Below are 12115 nucleotides of genomic sequence, written 5' to 3' on the forward strand. Positions count from 1 at the left end.
GTCGGCCTTGTTAAATCTTGCTAATAATAAAAATGAATAAAATTATATATAATAGAAAAATCCTTTGTTCGTATAATTACAAACTATATAATATTTCTTCTCATATATTATAATACGAAACGATTAATAACATAATTTACTGTATTTTAATATATATATAACATGACTTCAATAAAGATATTTGATTAAAAATTGTTGTTACACATGCCACTATTGTTAATGCCGCTAGTTATTAATGTTATTAGTTGAAAATGCCATTGTAATTGAAAATAGAATTGTCCATAAACATAAATGAATATTACTCTTACAAATAATATGTACATACAATATCTGAATGCACAAATATATAATTAGCGAAAACAATTCCAAATTGCTGAAAATATCTCACAAAGCATACATTCGTAATATGGTAATAAAATTGTATAAAGCCATAATATATTACATATATTAAAATAAATTGTGATACTCAATGATCTTTTTAATACCCCAATGTCGTTTTCAATATCAATATGATATCGAAAACAAATATAAGAAGTTGCATTTTACACATTTCCTTACGAATAAGAATCTTGTAAAAATAGTTGAGTAAAATGATGCAACTGTATGTCATGGAAAATGCATAGCGATGACATTCTGTTCAATATCTTTATGATTCATTTAATGAAATCAACGCAGAATTAAATTGGTATTATTTTAAGATTTTTTCGAAAATTGCTCACATACCGTGTATCTCTATGATACACTAGCTTACATAGAAGGCCAGCTTCGAGTCTTTGTTTATTTTTGAATTACACAATATAATAAATATTTAGTAATTTATACTTGTTGCTGATACTCCGAATGTAGTTGCAAAAAAATATACTAACGAAATAAATATATTCTATATCAATTTCAAAAGACTCTACTTCTATGTAGAATAAAATGCATTAATAACATTTCTTTTAATACTTTCGTCTTACGTTGAAATAAACGTAACATTAGAAATTTCTATAAAAGTAAATATAATATATGCATAATAGTTTAGTATACAAGAGAAAAGAAAGAGTAAGGATTCATATGTATCAAACATATTTAACGTTATATGTATCTATCATACTGTGTAATGCAATAATAAATATAAAGTCCTGAGTACACATATGTACAATTTGGGAATCACTGCGACCTATCCGACCGCGTTCGACTATTCAATATGTTAATAAATTAAATACATTAGTAAAGATTCAATCATAACGTCAAGAAAGTATATTACACGTGATTCAAATATAATATATGAAAGATTATGAAAAATATAATATTACTTCTGTGCAATAAAGCATTACATACGTGAATACACACACTTATATTCACATTTTCATATAATTCTTTCCACTCGCGCTGACATGTTTACTCTTTTGACCTCAAAACGTGTAATTTGTACATTTACATACTATGAAAAAAAAATGTACAAAAAACATTTTCTATACAAGTTCACGATTCGCAATTATATTAATACAATAGTAATGAAACTCATGGAAAAATCAATTACACTTGACAATTGAGGGTCGATAGAAGTGACAGGCATATTCCGAATTGATTACATTACTTGCTTCTTGTTCACAGTACAGATATAAGTATATCCGTACTCTATCACATACATATTTTGTCTCTTAGTTGTCATGACACTTTTTTTAACTTATATTTTACGAAGCGAAAATATTTTAAAAACTAAGTTACAAAATTCAGCTCTTTAACAAGGCAAAACTAATGTTTTATAAACTTGGAAAAAAAAGGGCACTAGGAGTTAAGCATAGATAATATGCTACATGTATACGACTCCTTTTATCTCCTTATGTGGAGCATAGGACGTCTATAGGCCTCTTCCTCTTTTGTCCGAGACCTATATTCGTTTCTCGAATCAGATTGTTTTTCGGATTTGTGGGTGATTGATCCACAGAATCCTACCTCAGTCAGATATTAGAGACAAATATCTATAACTGATATGTATACTGATGTATAGGACCTACAGTTTAACGCCGAATCCGAACGGCGCTGATGATCATAGATCTTTTGATCACCAGGTGGAGCCATTTTTTGGCTCATTAAACGCGAAAAATCGCGTTTGGGCGCACGTGGGATTGAACTCGGGTCTACATATCGCGAGTCAATCGCACCGAGCGGTGAGCCACTCGACGTCACGCTATATATATAGCATAATTAAAAAAGTTGTTAGATACATATCAGCATTTAAGTAAAGTTATCTGTGCTTAACTCCTAGTGCCCTTTCTTTCCAAGTTTATATTTGATTTATACAGGAGTTTTTGTTATTGAAAAATCATTATACGTTCTATCGTTTTATGCTGCTAAAGAGCTGTAATTTAGTCTTTAAAACAAAATGAACAAGATTGTCTGCATCCCAACTGCATTATAATAAAATATCAGAGCACATTTTTATTTTACTTTTACCAAAAAATCGTTCCATAACAAGCTGTAGATGATTTGTTTAATTATAAATACACTGCGCAACAAAATTAACGCAACACCTGTTTCACTATGCAAAAATAGGCTAACTTCCAGATAGACATAATAACTTTGTCAAAAATTATCGTATCGAGATGTTTAAAAAAGCATTTTACAGCTTGAAACCTCTACTTTTCAGATCGCTACTTGAAAATGTGGTCTCATGGAGATTTTATGAAGTTACACAAACATAAATGAAGATATACCAGATCTCAAAATTTTTTTATGAAATTTGCGAAGTTCCACGGGGCGAACTAAAAATTGTACACAAATGCGATTTACATCATTCGAAAGAGCGAATCTTTACCTTTAATTTGCCTTTTTACGAAGCTCCGTACGATTTTTTTTTCACCGAGTTATTCAACGTTGAAGTAAAAATGACTCTTTTGCGTCAACGTTGAATAACTCGGTGAAAAAAAAATCGTACGGAGCTTCGTAAAAAAGCAAATCAAAAGTAAAGATTCGCTCTTTCGAATGATGTAAATCGCATTTGTGTACAATTTTTAGCGCAATTTTGTTGCGCAGTGTATTTCAATTACAACGCGATTTTCTCAGTAATATATTTAGCAATTGATTGAAGAAAGAAATTCATTTGTAATAAAGATCTTCATAGTCTCTCCTGTCAACCCTTAATTTCAATTATTCTTTTTCCATTAATCATAAATGAAATGTGAGTCTATTCAATTTAAAATACCTATCAATTATTTGCAACATGACTCTTAACGTTATTATAAATCAACAGTATATATTTTTACTATAATTAAACGATTAAAAGTTAAACAAGAAAAATATATGTTAAGGCTCCTGAATATAGTGATCATAGTCATATTAAATCGTGACGTTAGAAGTAAGAAATATATGACATTTGTAAATAAAGGCAATTTGAATAAAACGAAATGATAAGATCGCTTTAAAACAATTGTAAAAATGAACAAAAGCTATCCTTATCTCTCTCCCCTTCCAAACAGTCAGGAAATAATCATAGAAAGTGATAAAAAGCACATAAAATGCTTTTATTAAATGCCCATGTGTAATCTATGTATTTTCACATTCACGTACTTTTTATCACTTTTTACGATTATTTATTGATTGTCAGAGGGAAATAAAGATAGCTTTCGTCATTTTTACAATTGTTTTAAAGCGATCTCATCATTTCGTTTTATCTAAATTATTTTTATTTACAAATAGCACGTAATAAAAATTAACGTGTTATTTCTCGCTTCTCACGTCACGATTCAATATAACTGTAGTGACTACTCAGAAGCCTTAATATTTAGTAATTTATGATGAGATATCTATTAAAAAAAAGAAAAATATAAAAAAATATCGCTTCAAATTTTGTCTATGTTAAATATTATTTGAACTACTATATAGATACAAATTACACCAATGGACGGGTTGTATGAAGAGGAAAAACTTTTCTTGCGCTTTCTACGTTAATAGAGAGTGAGGAGAGAGGAAAGGAAAGGAAAGCTGTATTATCCTAATTCACGTAGTACAATCAAGAGTTTAGAACGCGATTGGAATCAATTAATCTATTAATCTAACTAAGACTGAAATTAGCAGTGACTCTAAATTAGCCTATATTTATATATATGTATATATATACACACACAATATGATATTATCGTTGTGATATTACCCACTATCACGGATTAAGTCCCGGTCTTTTCCGGTTTCGCCTATTTCTTTCTAGAAGAAACGACAGATCTAATGGATCTTTCTTATTCGGCATTCTCTGTAATAGATTCAGTAGAATGCGGTTCAATTTCTTCCTCTGTTCCTCTAGCTGCAAATTAAAAAATAATAAATATGTTAAATGCAAATAATCATATACAAGTAGCGATTCTTTAATTCTTCGCAATAATTACTTGAGCGTACGATGTCGCAGGTGATGCAACTGTCAAGCTCTCGCCCGACTTCCGTCTAGTCTTATTACATTTGTGTTCTTTGTTATGCGTCTTTATACTATCATTGGATTCCAACTTTTGATTTCCATCTACTTCCTGATTGCTATTTTTTTTCTTATCTTTAAACATCTTAATTCCATCGAGACTGTGAGGCTGAAAATAAAATTAAATATTACCTAACATACTTAACATGATATTAATATTAAAATGATTTTGATAGATCTATAATCGCACTTACCAAGTACGTACGATAATGTTTTATACGCTGTGGAAAGGTTTCAAATGCGTAAGGTTTCGTGCATACTGTATGCCTAGCTCTAGCCACCTTTGTAAAAAGTCGTGCTGCGCGATCAACACGATATTCACATACGTAAGTATGCTCAGGAGTAGAACCGACAGGACGCCCTTCATTGAAAAGTATACGATAAAGTGAATTTTCGTTACAAAATAACGGAGTAATTACATATTTGCAGAAACAGAATTGAAAAAAACGCTAATTTTTATATACCTTTACAGAAAGTATGAGGATCCAATACCCAACATCGTTCGGCCACGAGATCACAAGGGACAGCTTCATATAATGGAGCGCAAACAACTTCGTTTATATAGAACTTTCGCGTTGGCTCGTGATATGTTTCGTGAGGCCTGAGATAATGATGGCCAAACACAAACCTCTCGCCTCTATTAAAATGATATAATTTTTTAAAATCTCTTTCTCTCTCTCTCTCTCTCTTTCTCCATATATATACGCACGCACATTTATGTATATATATATATATAACACTTACTCGAGATTTTTCCATAGACGTTCGATTCTAAAAATGTCCATTTGCTCATAATCGGGCTTCTGTATAGTTTTGTATGTGTGTTTGTCAGGTGTATCCCTTAAAACGTATACTGTATCACCTTGTCGTAATTGTAAATCACCTCGCATCAACGTCACGTAATGCCTCTTTCCTTCTTCTTCCTCTTCGCCTTCTAACGGAATTTCTAAATCAACTTCACGAGGTTGACATCTTTCACATAGATAAGATTCGACGCTCGTATCGGCTTTAACACAGTCACAATGTTGCCACACAAGACAGCGTTCACACTGGATCATCAAACCTTCATCTCTGTACAGTGTCATTAATAAAATATTAATAAATCTATTAAAAAAAAGATTATTATATTTTTTTTATTTATACACACGCACAAAAAAGAAAAAAAATTACTTTATAGATACATATCTAGATTAATTCATGCAGGGCCTTAATATATAATTTTATTCCGCTTTACATTACAATTATTTACAGACGTATATAATAAGATAATCGATGTAACTAATTAATTAATTTACCTATGTAATCCGCAAATGCATCTAATCACATCTTCTTCTCCAGCCGTGGATCCACGTGGTGGTAAAAAGCCTTGAGATGGCGGAGAACCTGTTGCTTCCGTTATAGCATCCACAAAATCTGGTTTACTTCCCAAATACAATTTCCGTAGTCTTGCCGCAGCAATGCCTATCTCGGATGTTCTACCAAAGAATCTAACATTGTTGTCGAAAAGTTTTATCATATCTTGATCAAAATGTTCCGCAGTCTTGTAATGACCTGTACCAATACACTGATCTATCGTAATCAAATCGATCGGCTCTACAATCTTCTCATAGTAATCGGATAATTTTCTTTTAGGAGGTAAAGTCATGAAAGGAACGCACAACAGCTGACCATTTTCATCATTCGCTGTTGTAACAATTGTGTATAAATTCTTTAATACCTGTAAAAAAAAGATTATGACAATGTTTTACAATTTAGAGTTTTACAATCTAGTTAATAATTGTACTCTTCTTTATTAAAATCATTTTTTATTTTTTGTAATAAGAGAGACCATTTACAAACCGTAGCTAGTTTTGCAGTCTTGTGTACCTCCGGATCATCTTGTGCTTGTGCGAGTCTACGCGTTCGTACAGTACGCGCGTTGGTGTTGGTCAGCGCAGTTAATTGAGAGAAAAATGCATCAGATTGCGCTTTAGAGTCTCCCGAACTCTTTTCCTTCGCTACGATCGTGTTACCGGATTTTGTTTTTCCATTCTGTATTTGAACTTGCTGTACTGATGCCGATTTGAGTCGTCGCACTTTTTCCAGATTCCTCAACAAGAAACAATGATGTTCGCGCGCAAAGCATCGCTGTTGATAAGACATGGGTTTCAACTGCGGTGTATTGTGTGTTAAGATTGGATCTCCTACTTTGCGAGACTTGCAGATGTTCTTGGAGTTGGCCGATTGCACAGCGTTCGATTTACGAATGTTTTTGCGTGGTCTACCTACAGATCTCCTTTCGATAGGCTCCACTTGCGAAGGTAGAGAGGGAATGCTTCGAGCTACCCTTTGACTCTTCCCACCTGCCATGTAAATTTATATTATAACTGAAATATCTGACATATACCGTAAAGACAATTCTCACTCTTTCTATTGATTTACCTATAACACCTCTACAGGCATTACTACCACATCTACATTGCTGTCCTTCCGATGGATTAAAAAGCGCGAAATTGTAATCGTACGTTAATTCTTCTCCCGGCTTAATATCTCTCGATGCGAATAGTGCCATACGTGGTAAACCGAGAACACTCCATTTTTGCATTTCGCAATTGGGCTCGCACGAATGATTCACGAACCTTCCGTCACCTCCCATACGATGACCGTCGATTACTAGGCCACCGTCCAGATGCAAACAGTAGTGATGCGTATCGTTGGCGTATCTACATTTTATACATTTTCATTTTCATATACTTATTATTTTTTGTAAATGTACACGGTAAGAATGAAAAAATTGATTTAATATTTAGTACAAATAAAACGAACTATACCTGCTCGCCATTCTCGACTTAAATTCCCTCTCTGACACGACTTCACCCACGTACTCGAGAATAAAGTCTCCGGATTTGATAGCTTGTTGCGTTCTTACTCCCCATCCTTTATCCTCCGTCATGAATCTCTGTAGCCCTGGTGACCACTCGTGCTTTTGGATCTTTTGATTCTCACATTTGTCACCACAAGGACACAACTGTGGCGAACATTCGCTGAATACCATGCGATTAATGCAATCGTCTCCGCAGCCGCTTTCTTGTTTACATTCACAAGCTTGCGCCTCGTATAGAGTAGTTGGTTTAACGTCATAATAAACATTTGTCCGAATTTTTCTGCAAAAAAGATGCAAAGCCATCACTACTGAATTTAATTTCTACATATATGTAATTTTATTTTTATAATAATAAGATTTGATATTGTTTAATTTTTATAATATTATACAGGTACATGCTTAAGATATAACTTTGTAATGATGATTTAGTGATAAATTAAATAGAAAGAACATTTTCAATTTACTTATAATTCCACGATGGCACCAAGTCTCGACCAGACAATCTCGATTGAGCGTGCAGCCACAATAAATCGTATTGTAGTTGAAATGGCGTTTTCCTTTGTCGCAAGAGTTTTCCAGTCGGTATAATATTTGGTAATTGCTCTGAAGGATGTTCATCTGAATTGGCGCAAACAATAAGTTTTCGTTTGGCATCAACCCTGGCGAGCTTTTTAGATTCAAGATCCTTCTTATACTCTGAAAATATGTTGCTGGCCTGTAAATATAGCTTCTTCCACCTCTGCTGTTTTTTCCGGTTACGAATAGGACCTGAGGGTTTCCTGCTAATCTCTTGATCCTCACTGGCCACATCGCTGCTAGGCGGTGCCTCGCTCTCCGTGTCGTATCCCGCACTTCGTAATCTCTTCGTGCTTCTTCCGTACAAATTGGAAGGACTGGTCGAGCCTCTTCTTCTTTTGTGATTATTGTTAAAACAACCAGATAATTCCATTTTGACATTCGTTGCCTGAGCGTTTGCACGTTCCAGTTTTCGCAAATTCTCCTCGTTTAATTCCGCGATACGTTGATTCTGATTGTAACGTTCGAGGGTTTCCTCTAGCGGTGCATTTTCATCGTAGACTCGATAGTCCGGTACTTTCTCGTATTTTACCAGACCCGGATATAGCTTCTCGGACAGTACGCTGCTGTCGGATTCTACGAGATCCTTACGAACTCGCAATTGACCGGGACAGGATTCGACTACCTCATCCGAACCACTTCGACTGAATGTCTGTTGCACCGTGCTAGACTTTACCAAATTCTTTACGTCATCCTTAGCTTGCCCTGTACTAGTGCTATTCTCTGTAACATTCTGAGCTTTACTCTCTATCAAAGACGTCTTACTATCCTCCATATATTCGACTGTGTCCTGATCCGTACATATTCCGTTAGCGTTAACCACTGCTGACTTGGCCACTCTGGGAGAATCTGTAAGTTTCTTCTTCTTTTTCTTCAGAGTGGGAAAGCCCGTGCGATTAATGGCTTTCCGCCTTCGTACCTTCTTTTTCGTAAGTATCATCGCCGCAGTATTATTCATAAGATTTGGCACGACCAAATTACCGACCTGAGCTATCTTGTTATCAGATACAGGTTCATCGTCGTCGAACATCTCAGATACGTGCGGTTCTGAATCGACCTTTATTTTCTTTTCTATACGAGCATGTTCAACATCCATTTTATCATTGGATTGCGTTTTATCGATCTTAGTCGATTTTTCCGACATCATTGTCTTTTCCGATTTACCAGATTTCTCTGTGCTGATCTTGGAACTCTTATCCGCTGACTTCTCCTTGTCATTCTTGTCGAGAAAACTGTGGCTTTCGGATGATAATTTCGTGACAGTGACACGAAGATCCTTCACAATCTTTTTCTTCCGTCGTGGTTGACTCTCTACTTGGCTGACGGGTTTATCTTCATCGCTACCCTGTTTCTCAGATGCCGTGTTCTCGGTATCCCTTGGCCTTTTCTTCGGCGTCACCGGCATGGCCTCTTCGTCGTGAATGGAGGATGTCGAGCTGCCGCCACCGTATCTCGTAATAGTAGCTTCGATTGCTTCCTCTATGTGACTTTCCGTAGAATTGGACTCGTTCGCATTCGCATCAGTGCAGCTCGCATTCGAACTTTGCGAACTGTGCGGACTCGACACGTGATAGTGGCGTTTTTTCAATGGCAACCGCTGCTCGTTCGGATTGGAACTCGTACTAGTGTTTGCGCTGCTCTTAGAGTCAGTACTTGTCAATACCTTTTCTTTTTTCAAGCGTCGTTTCAGTTTTTGATCGTCATTTGTACTAGTATCGCCGCCTTTTCTCTTCTTCGTAAGTTTCTTCACGCGAAAAATTTGCGGTAACTCGGAATGATTGACAACGCTGTTGCCGTTGTTGCTGTTCTTGCCCAGACTGCACAATTTCGTAAACTCCTCGATTAATTTCTCCAACTCCTGGATAATATATGGATCGATGCGAATAGGAGTTTTCGGTGGTGCGAGCAGTCTCCGACGATGTTTGTGATGATGATGATGATGATGTTTGTGACAGTGACTGTGCTGTATTGGCTGCATTGGTTTGTGGTACTTGTTGGAAGCTCGTTCCACATTTTCTGCCTTTAATATGTCGCCAACTGGCAACGATATTAACGTCTGCACACCTACGCCATTGGTTTCAAAGCCCGCCGTAGTAGTTTTCTTGTTGCATTTGTTCTCCTTAAGAACACGTCTAGTGGTCGGAGGCGCGACCTTTTTCACTAGTTTCCTAGATACAACGGCAGTCACATTATTCCTATTCTCCTTTGAACCTGTTCTTTTACTAGTGCTTATCATCTTTTGGTCATTGGTAAGTTGATGCTCGCAGGACATTTGCTTCTGTCGTGTCAACGGGCTCTTATTAGGCGCGCATATTTTATCTTGCCTGACCTTCCGACAGGTTCTATTGTCACACTGTGGCGTGAGTTTGTTCGCGGTGGATCTACTTAGGCACTTTACTCGCATCGGGGAACTCGTACCCGCGGTCTTCTTGACCATCATCTTCTCCTGCGAAGATTTCACCGAGTTACCGTAACGTTTCTTTTGACACGCTGTCGTTTTACCTTTTACTCTTTTACTCACGGGAGATATATCCTCTTTCACTTCCCTCGATGCAAGAGACTTAACATTACCACGTTTTCTAACCAACAACGCCGCGTCTTCCTTAGCGCTCTTTACATTCGATTCCTTTATGGCTTCTTTTTTCTCCGTTACTCGAGAATCAGGATTCTTTAGATTTTTTAAAGACTCGTTTCTTTCTTTCTCTGCCTTCTCAATCTTTTGGATCTTCTCGACAATTTCCGGCTTTAAACGCGGCCTGCCTGGTCCGCGTGGTTGCGTAGACACTGTTTTCGCTGGTCTGCCGGGTTTTCTTTTCGGAGGATATAGAATCCGATCGACATTTACCGCTGGTTTAGTGGAAATTGACGGTTGAATCGGAGATTGAGTCGGCGCTGGAGGACTGACAGGACTGATCGCCAAGTGTAGCGGACTATTGTCCACGGACTGAATGCCAGAATCAGGCGACACATTCGATACGCATGGATACTCGTTGTCGTTGTTCAACGACTTTTTGGCGCATTTGCTGCGCCTTTTTCGTGGTTCCGACAACAGAGCAGTCTTTTCGACAAACTGCTGTAACAAGGTGGAACTATACACAGGTACAGGGTTCTGATCGCCGTTTTCGCTCATGTCCGAATCTGCGCCGAGTGACATGCGCTCGATTGCTTTTGACACCAATCGACCGCTCTCGGAATCCTCAAATCCGTCAAATGGTGCATCCTCTTGTTCTTGCGAGGGTAAGACGATTGCTGGATCTTCCTGATTGATTTCTTGTAGCGGCACATGGTGATGTTGCTGGGATTGTTGTTGCTGTACTTGCTGCGATGCCATGTGACTCACAGACGAGTCTGAATCATCGCTGCTACAGTCTGAGGACTACATCAGTTGATGTGATAATTTATTGTACAATGAATAACAATACAAATTCAATATTATATCACGCACGCACACACACATTCGTTAATTAATTTCTTTGTAAACTGTTTTTTTAACTACTTGTTAAAATTACCTTATTTCCATGATTGGTCTTGGGTTTTCTGCAAACAGCCTTTTTACTTTTGTCACATTTAATTTTTTCAGTATCTTCCTTCTTTGGACCTTTCATGGTTATTTTCAATTTTAATGCTCCCTGCAACGCACGGCAAGTTATCTTTTTACAAAAGTCGCAGCAACAGAACGTAAAAAAGAAGAAAATTTTAAATGTAACATTGTCTTTAACGTCGTACCGGCTCAAAATTGGTTTCTTGAATGGAAAACGTTTGTTCACTGTGTCCAGACGAACAGTCTGAATTAGATCCACTTCCCTCTTCTTCGTCGCCGCTACTTTCGTCGTCTGATTCTGAATTAGAATCCGAATAAGAGCAACTGCCTTCGCTTCCACCAGAGCTTTCGTCGTCGGAATCGGAGTCTTCTTCGGAATCGACCGAATCTGTTCCTGTAATTAAAAATAATTGATTCCAAGGGTCGTTAAATTGCGAAATCTAAGAGTGTGGCAATTTTTCAGATACCATTAGGTTCAGTAGCAGGATCCCAACTACCGCCGCCTTTTATGGCATCCATATCAACGGTCGAAGGAAGTTCTTTCTCTTGCTCCCCATCGTTTTCTTCCCAATTCCAATTCTGCAATTCTAAGTCGGAAGGATGGTGAATAACGGCGTTCCATCCTGCATCACCAGACATTTTTCAGCTTATCTGACATCCAGCTGAATCGAATAGAATACCATTC

General features: G+C 36.7%; 1 protein-coding gene across 1 annotated transcript; it reads right to left on the reverse strand.

The window, feature by feature from the left end:
* Positions 1-4144: 4144 nt before the first annotated feature.
* ash1 (histone-lysine N-methyltransferase ash1) lies at positions 4145-12069 on the reverse strand. Its single transcript, XM_018546395.1, has 13 exons — positions 11898-12069; positions 11616-11824; positions 11399-11518; positions 7778-11265; positions 7261-7593; positions 6872-7152; positions 6290-6792; positions 5746-6167; positions 5195-5521; positions 4915-5087; positions 4645-4811; positions 4368-4559; positions 4145-4285 (listed from the first exon to the last, which is right to left on the reverse strand). Exons 1-13 carry the CDS (start codon positions 12067-12069, stop codon positions 4145-4147), a joined length of 6528 nt encoding a protein of 2175 aa, XP_018401897.1.
* Positions 12070-12115: the final 46 nt, after the last annotated feature.

The sequence above is a fragment of the Cyphomyrmex costatus genome, unplaced genomic scaffold (genome assembly GCF_001594065.2).
Source record: "Cyphomyrmex costatus isolate MS0001 unplaced genomic scaffold, Ccosl1.0 scaffold55, whole genome shotgun sequence".
NCBI classification, from domain to species: domain Eukaryota; kingdom Metazoa; phylum Arthropoda; class Insecta; order Hymenoptera; family Formicidae; genus Cyphomyrmex; species Cyphomyrmex costatus.

What these genes read in the sequence shown, in the direction of transcription:
- ash1 (XM_018546395.1), bottom strand. Translation starts at nt 12,069, where the DNA reads ATGTCTGGTGATGCAGGATGGAACGCCGTTATTCACCATCCTTCCGAC. An exon ending in TCCTGCTACTGAACCTAATG is followed by an intron (nt 11,825 to 11,897) that starts GTATCTGAAAAA and finishes TTTTAATTACAG; the next exon opens with GAACAGATTCGGTCGATTCC. An exon ending in CTGCGACATCGTACGCTCAA is followed by an intron (nt 4,286 to 4,367) that starts GTAATTATTGCG and finishes TTTAATTTGCAG; the next exon opens with CTAGAGGAACAGAGGAAGAA.